Source organism: Egretta garzetta, unplaced genomic scaffold (assembly GCF_000687185.1).
Source record: "Egretta garzetta isolate BGI_Z169 unplaced genomic scaffold, ASM68718v1 scaffold208, whole genome shotgun sequence".
Taxonomy (NCBI): domain Eukaryota; kingdom Metazoa; phylum Chordata; class Aves; order Pelecaniformes; family Ardeidae; genus Egretta; species Egretta garzetta.
Window position 1 is genome coordinate 1,455,821 of NW_009260403.1, and position 15,265 is coordinate 1,471,085.

Below are 15,265 nucleotides of genomic sequence, written 5' to 3' on the forward strand. Positions count from 1 at the left end.
CCTCACCCCCCAACGCTCTTCAGACCATTCACCACTGCACACGTGGCAGCCTTTGCCCACTGTCGGTCCTCCAGATGGAAATATCTGACTCCGTTGGCCCTTCCCCGCCATACAGAACTCGAGCCACCTCCAGCAAAACTCCCCCCGGAATGCTCAAGGCAAGACAGGACTCCTCTGAGATCATAAAGTATGACCCCACACAAACTTCACCCCTGTCCGCTCACGACACCTACTCTCAAGCAAGACAGTAGGGGCCCAACACAGTCTCTCAGAATCAGCCTACGCTTACGCTCCCCACCTGGACCTTCTCCAACAAAGGAACAGAACACAAGAGAGGCTTCGGGCTGTCACACAGACAGAAAAGAATAACTTACATCACTCTGAAGGTCGTACACTTTCCTGGCTTGTACAACATCGTTCTGGTCCGGCAGACAGGTCCAACGATGCAGAGGGTGCTTGTAATCAATGTCGCTGACCAGCTCCTGACATTTCTTGGCCAACACGATTCCCAGCATGTCCACTGGGCTACTGAAGTGCGTCTTTGTCTTCTCAAAGGCTTTCTTGTACTCCCTGTCGCTCTGGATCTTGGCTACGTGCATCGACCACATCATCTTTGGATCGTCCTCTATGTTACGGGCCCCTATGTGGTGGCCAAGCTGCTTGCGATAGCCTTCTTTGTATTTGTACTGAAATATTGTAATCAATGTCGCTGACCAGCTCCTGACATTTCTTGGCCAACACGATTCCCAGCATGTCCACTGGGCTACTGAAGTGCGTCTTTGTCTTCTCAAAGGCTTTCTTGTACTCCCTGTCGCTCTGGATCTTGGCTACATGCATCGACCACATCATCTTTGGATCATCCTCTATGTTACGGGCCCCTATGTGGTGGCCAAGCTGCTTGCGATAGCCTTCCTTATACTTGTACTATAGGCAATAAAAAGTTCAGTGAGTTAGAATTTCATTTTCTTTATGGCCCTAACAGCCCCTGTGCCACAACTGACAGAGAATTTAGTATCTGAAGGCACAGAGATTTTAGAGTCAGAAAGTATTCTGCTGGTGAGCTACAATGTACAGCTACAAAAGGATCCATGTTACATTATCTGCCTGACATGACCTTCAGATTTTCAAAGCAACTCCCTAGCCTACATATTAAGAGATCCTACTCAGTAACTGAGAGTAAAAAGAGTCTCTTTGATGGCAGTAATAGGAAAGGCCCAGAGTTCTATAAATAACCCCCACATAAAAAATCAGTTAGTGATCTGCAAGCACAATAGCCAAACAAATTCCTACTCAACGTATGCAGGACATAAAAACTGGAAGAGCATAGAGAGAGACGTGAAAGTCTAAACAGAGACACAAAACACATACAGGGAATAAATGTTGATGTTAACACCTAATAATAATGAAAAAATGTTTACCTTTATACTGCCTTTATTTTTACATAAAAGCTTGGTTTCAGTGTTCTTCCCTAATGTACCTGCAACATCAGGGGTGGGCAGACTGGCAGCACAGAGGGCACCACAACACCTCGAAAGTCCAGGCTGTTGCACAAGCACAGTCTGCCACAAGCCCAGGAGGGACGCTGCTTTGCATTACCTCCATCACCCAGCTCCCACAGTTACTCTCTCCACACCACCTACACATTCACTCACAACACCACAAACGCAGAACACGCAGGGACAGCTACAGGCAGAACCTCCAGAACCAATGCGTTTACAGACCAGCTGAATGGTACTGACAGGTAAGAGCTGGGTTGCCTCCATTCCGCTAAGGTTACAAAACCTGGGCTTCAACGGCAAGCACCAGGGAACTCTCTGGCAGGGTGGGACACCAAGGGCTCCTGTGTACTTACATCACTTGCAATGTCTCTGGAAGCTTTGGCAGACTTGATGGGAATGGCGTCTGCCCGCATGTCGTAGCCCTTTTTCTTATCTTCCTCCATCGCAAGCTTGTACAGTTTCTGAAAGAGAAACAAGCATTCCCCTCACACAACACTTCTACCTGGGCCGCAGCCGTGTCCAGGGATGGACACTTAACCCCAGCTCAAGCACCTACCTCACTGAAGTTCACTCTGTTCTGCTGGGCTAGCAAAATGCCAGGCGTATCCGGCATAATGTGCACGCTGGTTTTGTCCTTCTCCCAGGCCGATATGTACGAGCGCTGAAAAAATGAAATCACACGTGAAATAAGATACAGGGTTATGTAGAAATTATTAAGAAATAAGCACAGGGTTACACACTCAATGAGCAAACTAGCTCAATGAACTGAAGCAAGGGACCTCCACTTTGCACCGACTCAGGAATGTCTTTTCTTCTCCCAAGACTCCTAACCCTTCACCCTTTTCTTTTCCACGCTGCACCCAATCTTTGCACCAACCACACAAAACACAGTTTCATCCAAACCAAGGAACACAAATCCCTGATGCAAGAGCATGCAACGTCCCCCTTGCAAAACCCAGGCCCTGGCAGGAGGGAGCCCAAAGGCCTGGGAAATGCACTCAGTTCCTTCATGTTGCACACACAAGGAAATCTCACTTGGTTCATTATTTCAGAGTTGTGCTTCGCCAGAACCATGGGCATCGAGTCAGGGAGGCTCGTGAATTTGATGGTGTCCGGGTGTTGCCGATACTTCTTGTCGCTCAGGATGAGGCTCGCCCTCTTATTCTTCTCATCGTCCAGAGAACCACTTGGGGACCAGCCAATGCCCCTCAGCCAGTTAAGGTCCGACTTGTACACATTCTGGAAGGACAGCCAAGGACACAAAGCAGCTCAGCATCCTCCTTACTCCGCGCAACCACTCCTCCTACCAAGGGAAGCTCTGACTAACAAAACACATTCCCCTGCGCCAACCCAACAGACACCACAAAAGGGACTCCCGTTAAGCTCCCCTCCCCACTACTCAGCTCCCTATGCCTGCAACAGCTCAATCACGTGCCAAGCAAGCCACAAAGCCCTCCCCACCACCTTTGTCGTCTCCCTGGGAAAGACCGGCCCCTTTTGGCAATCTCCAGCTGGCAGGGTGACGGGAGTCATCCCCCAACCCTCTTCAGACCATTCCCCACTGCACACGTGGCAGCCTTTGCCCACTGTCGGTCCTCCAGATGGAAATATCTGACTCCGTTGCCCTTCCCCTGCCATACAGAACTCGAGCCATCTCCAGCAAAACTCTCCCCGGAATGCTCAAGGCAAGACAGGACTCCTCTGAGACCATAAAGTATGACCCCACACAAGCTTCGTGCCTGGCCATTCTGGAAAAAAATCTCAGCAAAATAAAGCTGAACTGCCGAATATGTAATGAAGTTTAAAATGATAAAATAAAAAGTTCTGGATGGGAAAGGTTCAAATTGAAAATTTCTTTTCAATACAAACTGAGGAATAATTGCTTTAAACTAAAAGGGGATATACTTAGATTAGATTTTAGGAAAATATCCTTTACTGTGAGGGTGGAGAGACATGGAAAGAGGTTGCCTGGGTAAGTTTTGGATTTCCCCTCCCTCGAAGTGTTCAAAGCCATGTTGGATAGGGCTTTGAGCAACCTGAACCAGTGGACGTTGTCCCTGTCTGTGGCAGGGTCGTTGGAATGAGATGAACTTTAAAGTGCCTTTCAACCCAAACCATTCTATGATTCTATGAATTGTAGGATCATATGATTCAGCAAGACAGTAGGCCACAACGCAGTCTCTCAGAATCAGCCTACGCTTACGCTCCCCACCTGGACCTTCTCCAACAAAGGAACAGAACACAAGAGAGGCTTCGGGCTGTCACACAGACAGAAAAGAATAACTTACATCACTCTGAAGGTCGTACACTTTCCTGGCTTGTACAACATCGTTCTGGTCCGGCAGACAGGTCCAACGATGCAGAGGGTGCTTGTAATCAATGTCGCTGACCAGCTCCTGACATTTCTTGGCCAACACGATTCCCAGCATGTCCACTGGGCTACTGAAGTGCGTCTTTGTCTTCTCAAAGGCTTTCTTGTACTCCCTGTCGCTCTGGATCTTGGCTACGTGCATCGACCACATCATCTTTGGATCGTCCTCTATGTTACGGGCCCCTATGTGGTGGCCAAGCTGCTTGCGATAGCCTTCTTTATACTTGTACTGTAGGGTGGAAGAAGCTCATTAGGTGTCTGACCAGCTCTTCTCCCTTCTGACACTCCACTCTGTAGCTGCGCCTGTGAGCAAGTGCCATGCCCGTGGAGCCAGGCAAGATCACCACCTGAAGAGGTGTCTAAGCACAGCATATCCCTACTGTGCCCTACACTTCCATCCCACCCCATGCCTACGCAGGGCCACGGGACATACATGGAGGCCTAGATGGCAACTCCAACCATACATGCTCCAGAACTAGGAGCAATGTGTGCCGCCAGGCAGGGTCTCCACACAACCTAAGCATCCCCACAGAGAGGCCACGACCGCAGCTGGGATGCAAAACTCAGGGAAAACCACCGGACTGCTCTAGTAGGCAGCCTGGACCTCATCCTGCACAGCCCTGACTGCCCTCACCCCCACAGCCTACACCAGCTGACACACTCCACTGCACCAGGCTCTCCTGCACAGCGCTCACGAGTCTTATTCTCCCAGCCCCATGTGGGTCCTCAGCTGCAGGCCTACAGCCACTAAGCTTGGGAAGTGACAAGGGGCAACATGAGGCTTTTTCCCTCACCTCTTACTGAAATGTCAAGTAAGAGTGAGGAGAGATTGAACTCTTGTCCTTACAGTAAGCCAACAAACCTGAAATACAAAACCTCACATGAGAGATTAAATACAGCTCCTACAGAGCTAAGCCCTGAAATGACACTCTGGGGCAGAGTAATGACTGACCTACAGGGACTGGACCTGCTCCTAGTCCAGGCAGAAACGATAAATGGCCTGGCTGTAAACACAAAACTTGGCGTGGGTGTTCTTCCCTAATGTCCAGCTCAGCTGTGAACCTGCAGCATCAGGGGTGGGCAGACTGGCAGCACAGAGGGCACCACAACACCTCAAAAGTCCAGGCTGTTGCACAAGCACAGTCTGCCACAAGCCCAGGAGGGACGCTGCTTTGCATTACCTCCATCACCCAGCTCCCACAGTTACTCTCTCCACACCACCTACACATTCACTCACAACACCACAAACGCAGAACACGCAGGGACAGCTACAGGCAGAACCTCCAGAACCAATGCGTTTACAGACCAGCTGAATGGTACTGACAGGTAAGAGCTGGGTTGCCTCCATTCCGCTAAGGTTACAAAACCTGGGCTTCAACGGCAAGCACCGGGGAACTCTCTGGCAGGGTGGGACACCAAGGGCTCCTGTGTACTTACATCACTTGCAATGTCTCTGGAAGCTTTGGCAGACTTGATGGGAATGGCGTCTGCCCGCATGTCGTAGCCCTTTTTCTTATCTTCCTCCATCGCAAGCTTGTACAGTTTCTGAAAGAGAAACAAGCATTCCCCTCACACAACACTTCTACCTGGGCCGCAGCCGTGTCCAGGGGTGGACACTTAACCCCAGCTCAAGCACCTACCTCACTGAAGTTCACTCTGTTCTGCTGGGCTAGCAAAATGCCAGGCGTATCCGGCATAATGTGCACGCTGGTTTTGTCCTTCTCCCAGGCCGATATGTACGAGCGCTGAAAAAATGAAATCACACGTGAAATAAGATCCCTTCACCCTTTTCTTTTCCACGCTGCACCCAATCTTTGCACCAACCACACAAAACACAGTTTCATCCAAACCAAGGAACACAAATCCCTGATGCAAGAGCATGCAACGTCCCCCTTGCAAAACCCAGGCCCTGGCAGGAGGGAGCCCAAAGGCCTGGGAAATGCACTCAGTTCCTTCATGTTGCACACACAAGGAAATCTCACTTGGTTCATTATTTCAGAGTTGTGCTTCGCCAGAACCATGGGCATCGAGTCAGGGAGGCTCGTGAATTTGATGGTGTCCGGGTGTTGCCGATACTTCTTGTCGCTCAGGATGAGGCTCGCCCTCTTATTCTTCTCATCGTCCAGAGAACCACTTGGGGACCAGCCAATGCCCCTCAGCCAGTTAAGGTCCGACTTGTACACATTCTGGAAGGACAGCCAAGGACACAAAGCAGCTCAGCATCCTCCTTACTCCGCGCAACCACTCCTCCTACCAAGGGAAGCTCTGACTAACAAAACACATTCCCCTGCGCCAACCCAACAGACACCACAAAAGGGACTCCCGTTAAGCTCCCCTCCCCACTACTCAGCTCCCTATGCCTGCAACAGCTCAATCACGTGCCAAGCAAGCCACAAAGCCCTCCCCACCACCTTTGTCGTCTCCCTGGGAAAGACCGGCCCCTTTTGGCAATCTCCAGCTGGCAGGGTGACGGGAGGAGCCTTATCCCTCATCACCCAACGCTCTTCAGACCATTCACCACTGCACACGTGGCAGCCTTTGCCCACTGTCGGTCCTCCAGATGGAAATATCTGACTCCGTTGCCCTTCCCCTGCCATACAGAACTCGAGCCACCTCCAGCAAAACTCCCCCCGGAATGCTCAAGGCAAGACAGGACTCCTCTGAGACCATAAAGTATGACCCCACACAAACTTCACCTCTGTCCACTCACGACACCTACTCTCAGCAAGACAGTACAGCCACAACACAGTCTGTCTCTCAGAATCAGCCTACGCTTACGCTCCCCACCTGGACCTTCTCCAACAAAGGAACAGAACACAAGAGAGGCTTCGGGCTGTCACACAGACAGAAAAGAATAACTTACATCACTCTGAAGGTCGTACACTTTCCTGGCTTGTACAACATCGTTCTGGTCCGGCAGACAGGTCCAACGATGCAGAGGGTGCTTGTAATCAATGTCGCTGACCAGCTCCTGACATTTCTTGGCCAACACGATTCCCAGCATGTCCACTGGGCTACTGAAGTGCGTCTTTGTCTTCTCAAAGGCTTTCTTGTACTCCCTGTCGCTCTGGATCTTGGCTACGTGCATCGACCACATCATCTTTGGATCGTCCTCTATGTTACGGGCCCCTATGTGGTGGCCAAGCTGCTTTCGGTATGCAGTTTTGTATTGGTACTAATTGAATGCAGAAACAATAATTATGACCTGTTTTTGAGCTGCAATTTAAATTTCTCTGTGTTTAATACAGTGGTTAAAACTTTCTTACATAATATATTTTTCTTTTATTTGTATATTTTTCCAATGGTTTTGGTGGGTTTATTGCATGTCCAGAAGATATTAACAGATTTTTTTATAGTTATATGCTATCTCATTATAAATTACTGTATTTAATTTAATTAACTTTACACTATTAAGAGTTATACCAGCCCTGAGGAGGGCAGCAATACAAGACTGTTAAAATCTTAGACCTCTCCGCTTTTTTAATAGAAAATATGTTTAGCTAAAAGCGTGTACCAGCTCTATGCCCCACTATTATTTTCACTCTGTAAGACTTACTTCACTAGCTATGTCTCTGGATGCCTTTGCTGACTTGAGGGGTATAGCATCAGGAGGAAGATCGTAGCCTTTCCTCTTCAGTTCTTCATACCCTAACTTGTAATGTTTCTGTTGGAGAAGGACACAAAGTAATTATTGCAAATAAAGCTCTCTAGAGATATTTTTCAATACTACAACTTTCCTCCCCTGATTACTGAAAATAAAGCATGAGATTCCAAACAAAGTTTCATTCATCAAATTCAATTCCATAGCTTTCTTTAATAACGTGTATTTTGTAATTTAGCAATCCCACTCGGGCTTCCTGGTGCATAACAATTTTCACAGGCAAAGATCACAGGTGTGCTTACAGCTGTTAGAACTGCAGAATTACTCTACCGCATTTTAAACTAAAGCCACAACGGTAAGTCCAAATTGCATAAAAGAAACATTGTAGAGAAATACTTACATCACTTGTGTTAATTAGGTTTGATTTAGCCAGCAAAATTTCAGGAGTATCAGGCATGATGTGAACCTGAGTCTTGTCCTTGTCCCAAGCTTCTCTGTACAATATCTGAAAAGAGTCACAAACAAAAATACAGTGTCTGATAAAAGGTTCACATGCATGGCAATAAATTTAGTTTACCTTTTCTCTACAATAGCAAAGCAAAGATGTACTATGCAAGCATGAGCGATGTAAACAACGCAAGTTATTAAAATCAAATAATACAACAACTTCTTACTGAAATACCACTTTTTTCCTTACATCCATGAAATGTCAAGGAAACAGCATTATGACAATAGATTTACATACTACATAGTAAAGGGTCTTATTTGCAGTTATTACTGAATAAGTTATGCAGTACTAAAGACCTGAATCTTCTGAACAAGGCATAGTAGTTCTTAATAACTGAGCAGTAAAGCACTGATCGTAAACAGCTGATATTTTATACTTTAAGCACATGTTCTGATATGGAGATCTTTTCAACAAATTTATACTACTGTATTCATTTATTGAATCACATGTTCTGTCTCTAGAGGCAACTTACATCACTTCTGTTTTTGGCATTAGATTTTGCTAAAACGATATCCATGGCATCTGGGATACTTGTGAACTTAATGGTATCTGGGTGCTGCCGGTACTTCTTTTCACTCAGTATTTCAGAAGCTTTCTTGTTCTTCTCAGATTCCAAAGATCCCAAAGGACTCCATCCAAGGCCTCTGAGCCATTGTAGATCTGACTTATACAGATTCTGTTAAAGAAAAAAATCAAAACCATAGTAGAGTATTTCCCTGTTCATTTATTAAACCATACTAAAAGACTAACTGGTATTTTAGCTTCAATCTGATCTATACCAACATCAAAAGAGAGTTATTAAAGATACTTTTCAACAAGCAGTAAATATCTTACCAAAAAATAAATTAATTAAATCCAGAGGAAGCTTACATCACTCTGTAGTTCGTAGACCCTCTTTGCCTGGGTGACATCATTCTGGTCTGGCAGGCAAGTCCAGCGGTGTAGCATCCGTTTGTAGTCTATATCACTAACCAATTCCTGGCATTTCTTAGCCAGAAGGAAGCCTAACATATCCACAGGCATATTAAACTTCGTCTTCCACTTCTCAAAATCTTTCTTGTACTCCCTCTCACTCTGCATCTTAGCTACTTGCATAGACCACAACATCTTAGGATCATCCTGTAAGCTGCGGAATCCAATGTGATGCCCCTGCTGCTTGCGGTAACCTTCTTTGTACTTGTACTAAAATGATAAAGGTTGCATTAGTGACATTACCATAAGAAACAGGCAATGGTAAAACATATAAGCAATATATCTATATATTCCCTCAGTTCAATGTTTCTCATTACCAATTAAATGAGGAACTTGTTATGGCACCTAATGTAAAGGTTTAGCAGCCTCAATTAATGTGCATCACTTGGTGTCAGTGAATGCTCTCCCTTGGAATGAGCAGAGTCCCTGGAGAGGAAGAGTGCTTGCTCCTTGCACGAGCCTTGCTCGTGGCATGCCCTTGAGCTTTGCACCAGCCCCATGCATGGCTGTAAGAATGGTCTCCTGTGCCATCTGATTCAAACATTCATACTGTTCACAACTCCCAAAGGCTGACACACAGAAACATTTGGATGAATAAAATAATCAGCAATGAAAAATGCAGATGCTTAAGCATTGGAAACATTTCCTAACGATTAATAAAATCCCTTCCAGAAGTGCAGCAGCTGTATTCATACCCAGTGATGATAACAGCAATACATGTGTCACCACCTCTACTTCAGAGTTGTAAAGAGGATTTCTCAGTATAGGCACTGGCATCAGCTGATTGATGATTAGCTGATCAGCTAATGACTAGCCACTTCATGGATGGACCACAATCTTTGGAATTGTCAAGATGCCAGAGAAAACCTTCTTAAACTGTTTTCTTCTCTGACAAGAACAGATCAGGGAAGAGTTTTGTCAGCAGTTTTGCTTTTTACTCCAAGCCACACCTTAGCAGAGAGGTGTACCTGGATCTAGTGCGACTCTGTAGGTTAATGCAACTAGATAAAGTGCATGTCATACTGATTTAGAAATGTTGCTTACATCACTTGCAATGTCCCTTGAAGCTTTGGCAGCTTTCACTGAAATGGCTTCAGGTGTGAGGTCATAGCCTTTCTTTATCATTTCCTCCCAGCCAAGCTTGTATAGTTTCTAAAATTGAAAACAATATTAATTTAAAAGTCATAGCAATATGTATGTCACCTTCTATTTAGATATGCTAATGATCCATATTACCAAATTCTGGTCACCTCACAGGCTTCAGTTACAAGTGAAGGGCTACTAGAATGGGAACTGAGAAACAGGAACCTGATAAGCAAGGAACGCAGGTCTTCCAAGTCTTAGGCTAGCAATTAGTTTTTCTTTACTGAAGCAGCTTCCTACTATAGCTTGTCTTGGGGATTTGAAACGTATCTGGGGAATTTGAAACATATACATCTGGGATAACTGAAAACTTTTCAATTGACTTAAAAAACCATAATTAATAAGGCTGTAATGTAGCCATTTACTAGTCAGCTCAGTTTGTGCACAGGTGATTTTAACTACCAGCACTTGCAAGTCAAAGATTTGCTGCTGAGCAATCACACAAAGCAAAACCTCAGTATTTTATGCTGGCACAATTGCCACTTTCTCATATTTGAAAGCTGACAGAAAAGTTAGAATCACTGCATGCATTTCTGTTCCTATAGGCTAAGTTACAAAAATACAAAATGAACTTGTAATTTTATAGTAAGGAATTTTTTATATGATTGATTTCTGTGGTAAGCGTAAAGTATGGACTATGCATATCTAAATTTCAAAATCAGGACTTATATTTTCCATACATTATATAGTGTAATTTAGGCTGTTGCTTTGCTAGCCTGAAGATGATACTTATTGCTACTCTGAAAATATTACTCACATAAAGGTTCTTGCCTCTAAATCCCCCATTCTGTTTCTTCTTATACAAATTAATTACTTATTTTAAAATGGGAGGCACCTTTAAATTTGGAGAAAGTAGATATTCATTTAAAATGTAATAGGAAGTATTAAAAAACTCTACCTGACTGTAGTTCGCCTTGTTCTGTTTTGCCTGTAGAATATCTGGTGTATCTGGCATCACGTGAACCTGAATTTTATCCTTCTCCCAAGCTTGAGTATAAGCATGCTATTGAAAAAAGTAACATCAGGTGTGTTAACAACAAAAGATGGCCTTCACCTGTTTGTGTACTTAGTGCGTTATTTGTGTACTTTGGATATAGATGGGTAAAAAGACAAAGGTGCTGACTTAAATTTATTTTACTATGTATTGATGTAACCCAGAATCAGCTGAATTAGGATACAGACTTGCTTCTAATGAAGTCCAACTATCAAGATTTTTCAGGGCCAATAATTTCTATACATGAATTAGAAGAATAGAGGTTGGAGAAGTAGCAATGAGAAAAATGAGAAAAGATTTATTTAACCAATGCTATTTATCAGTAACTGAGTGCTTCATTAAGAAAAAAAATTTTTTAAAAGAGGAACCTGTAACTGACAGTTGTTTCTCCCAGAAAAACGCTGCTACATAAAGGTGGTGACAGAGACTTACACACTGTTTGTCGAAATAAATGATATGTGAATGTCTGCCTAATTTTCCCCATAAATACTCACTTTGTTCATTATATTTGCATTCTGCTTGGCAAGGACCATGTCCATGGCATCATTCTGTTTTGTAAAGGGGAACATGCTGGGATGCTGGCGGTATTTCCGATCACTTGCAATTTCTGTGGCTTTCTTAGATTTCTCCACATCCAGAGAACCAGCGGGACTCCAGCCGATACCCTTGAACCACTCATTGTAATCCTGCTTGTACTCATTCTGCCAAACAGAACGCAAAAGGAAAGTTTGCAATTTACAAATGGCTCATCCAAAATAATTCTGTTGTTTCCAAAACACAGCCATAATGAAAAAGCAAGAAAAAAAGTCACAGCTGTGAAGCACAGAAGGAAAACAGAAACTTACATCACTTTGTATCTGATTCATGTTTCTGTAGAGTTCTAAACTCATTGCATCTGGTAGAAGCATATACTGGTGAATCAGTCGTTTGTAGTTGGTATTGGTTACACGGTCCTGTGCCTCCTTTGCTGCCACAATGCTGAGTGTATCAGATGGCGTTTGGTAATGCGTCTTGCTCATCTCATAAGCTTTCTTGTATTCACGATCAGACTGCATCTTAGCCACTTGCATATAATGGACAAGTTTGGGATCATCCTGAAGGCTGCGGAAGCCTACAAGTTTTCCCTTGTCTTGTTCATAACCTAATTTGTATTTATACTGTAAAGAGAACAGAGACAGAGACTTTAATTCTACTTCATTTGTTTAATAAGCAATATCTACCTTATAAAAAAACCCCCAAACTTAGATTAAACTAAGATTTTTACATTGTTCAGAAACCATCACAAAGCATAGAGAGGTGGTGGCTTTGTCCACCTACTCTTAGGGTGCGCTGTAAAGCAAAACAGACGTCTAGTGTCCCTTTTAAAAGCAGTATTTTTAAAACACTTTCTTAATAAATGACATTTCCTTGCAATAGTTTATTCTGCTCCTGCATAAGGTTCAATGTAACCTGGGGTTCAATTGCTGTCTAATCTCATTACAAATGACACAATGAAAATATGAATCATACTGACAGAAAGCAAAAGGCAAAGGAACACATAGAATCTGGTTTGCTGAAGACATTTCTTTGGAAGAAGTGCACTTTTTATTCTTTTCACACTGGAGTTTAGAGATAGCTCATCTTAGAGCTAATATGGGTATCACAAACACTAGAACCAGGGTACATTAATCCCCCATATTAGCTCTAAGATGAGCTATCACAAACACTAGAACCAGGGTACATTAATCCTCAGAGTTTTCTGTTGCTATTGCTATCCTGCTTCCGATAGCGGGCTTAGGTAACTATTTGTGGTAGTCTGCACCATACTCAGAATACTTGAGATCGTACCTAGAGACTAACCATAAAATCAAAGATCTAACCATCACTTCCATTAGGTTCACTTGTTCAAATGCTTAAAAAATTCAAGACACTTCATAAGACCTTTTCCTTTTTTTTTTGTTTAATAAAACCAGTAGTTAAAATACTTAATCCCTTCCTCAATCTCTAATCAACCCTGGACAACGAATTACACAGACCAAGTATCAATTCCTTTTCCCTTCACTGCTTACTGCTTGGAGAGAACTCAGAATGGAAGTATCTTCCCCTCAGACTTAGAGCAGTGGCAGAACAAATTGACTTTGCAGTGACAGCAACGGCCCCTATGTTGTCAAAGAAAATGGTGGGCTAAATAACATGTCCTTAGGTCCTAACTTCAACCCTCTCTCAGGCTGGATTTGCCCCTGCCACAGCAGATCCCTCATCACCAATACACAAAAGATTTCAGAATGGTGCTGCTTCCAGAAGCTTGTATTCTCTGCACCAAGAAACTTAATGGGACTTTCACCATAGGAATAAACATGACTGTACCACAGCAGGAAAAATAATTCAAGTCCGTATCTGTTCTTTTCAAATGTTTCTAAGAATGATCTCTTAACATTCTGTCTGAACTACAAATATACAACATACATTTATACAATATCCAAGCACCACCACACTGAGGAATAAACTGCCTTATTTTTTTCTAAGAGTCCCTCAGATATCTCCTTACATTTCTAATAAAGAAATTGTTCTTTAACCCTATTAGAATATATATCAAAAGTCAGAATTATTTACAAGCAAGAAAATAAAGAGACTTCATATAATTGGCATATAAAGTTGAATTGTGTCAAGAAATGAATGTTTTACAATATCTGAAATGGATCGTTTTTTCTTTCACGAACTTACATCACTAGCAATATCCCTAGAAGCTTTAGCTGCTTTAATAGGGATAGCATCAGCTCTGAGGTCATACCCTTTCTTCCTAGATTCTTCAAATGAAAGTCTGTACATTTTCTGTGAAAAGAAAGAGAAGAAACATCCTTTAAAAAGGCAAAACACACCACACTTACTTAAATAAAACTCTATTCATTTTATATGATAACTTGAAACACAGACTATTCGTATGTTTAACACTCCTTGAACGGTTGTTTAAGGCACTCAGGCACACAGAGAGATGAAAACTCCTTCAGAATTAACTCCAATCCTAGTATTCAACCATCAATGCCACTGGACTCCACTGTAATTAGTAACAGTAACTTGTAAGAAAAGAGCAAGAAACTGCATTTGTTTCCCACATGCACAAATATTGGTGAAAAGTCACATCTATACCGATGTCAATGTTTAAAAAAATGAGATAAACATGTCTATTTCTGTGCACATTAAAGATGTGCACAATTACAAACAATACTTTATTGAGCGTCTGCAGATTTAACAACTGGCTACTGAAAAACTCTATATAATCATCTGTTACTGAAAGAGAGGGTTCAATCTGCAAAAAAGAATTCTGAATCCAGTACAAAACTTTGTGCATGGGGAAATAAAATAATAAATACAGTAACAAACATGGACAGTACTCACACTCTACTATCTTGTTAATAACTATTATATTTTAATGACATACATGAACACTTCATAACCTAACTATAAATACTATAGCTTTTTCTTGGCAATTTTTGGTATTTAGTTTTGCGGGAGGAAGCAGGGAAAAGGAAAATTAATAGCTTTTTGTGAAACTGCTACAGGTTAGCAAAGTGAGAATTAGGGAGACTTTTGCATGCTGTCACCTCACTTATTCCTAATAAAAAGAACAAGAGCAATATCACAGTCTTACAAACAGTACTCACATCACTTAAATTAAATGCATTAACTTTTGCTAAAGCAATCTGTGGAATATCTGGTGTGATGTGAACTTTCTTTTTGTCTTCTTCCCATGCTTGTTTGTACTTGTGCTGGAAGGATAAAACAAAAGAGATATCAACATAACCAAAAAATTAAATAAAACAATTTAAAAGAACATTTCCTATTTGCAATATAAACTTTCTTTACAATGATGCAACTACTACCATGGTAGGAACATTTGTCTTTTTATTTTAGCATTTAAAAGCAGTGTGAAACAGGAATAGTTCTTAGGAAGTTAATTGTGTGAGGCCAAAAGAAGGGTGACAGAATTATCAATCTTGCTAGAGGACTTCATTGCTTGTCTCTTGCCCAGCAGTGTATCCCAGCACACTGAACAGCAGAAAACAACAGCTTTCAAACTGTACTGGGTCTGGCTGGGATGGAGTCAAGCCTAGGGAGGTCAGACCTCTTTTGCTTGGGAACTGCCTGGGCATGAGTCTACCTGTGGGAGGTGGCAAGTGATTGCTTTTGCATCACTTCT

The 15,265-nt window shown here is 42.9% G+C and overlaps 1 protein-coding gene across 1 annotated transcript in view; it reads right to left on the bottom strand.

Moving 5' to 3' along the window:
• NEB (nebulin) overlaps positions 1–15,265 on the bottom strand; it is a 128,134-nt gene that overhangs the window by 81,439 nt on the left and 31,430 nt on the right. Inside the window, 20 exon segments of the mRNA XM_035898943.1 lie at positions 375–690; positions 692–924; positions 1,853–1,960; positions 2,056–2,160; positions 2,535–2,738; positions 3,788–4,099; positions 5,308–5,415; positions 5,511–5,615; positions 5,853–6,056; positions 6,734–7,045; positions 7,427–7,534; positions 7,872–7,976; positions 8,452–8,655; positions 8,850–9,161; positions 9,996–10,103; positions 10,993–11,097; positions 11,583–11,789; positions 11,934–12,245; positions 13,792–13,899; positions 14,730–14,834. Of these exon segments, the coding sequence (XP_035754836.1) occupies positions 375–690; positions 692–924; positions 1,853–1,960; positions 2,056–2,160; positions 2,535–2,738; positions 3,788–4,099; positions 5,308–5,415; positions 5,511–5,615; positions 5,853–6,056; positions 6,734–7,045; positions 7,427–7,534; positions 7,872–7,976; positions 8,452–8,655; positions 8,850–9,161; positions 9,996–10,103; positions 10,993–11,097; positions 11,583–11,789; positions 11,934–12,245; positions 13,792–13,899; positions 14,730–14,834 (3,681 nt within the window).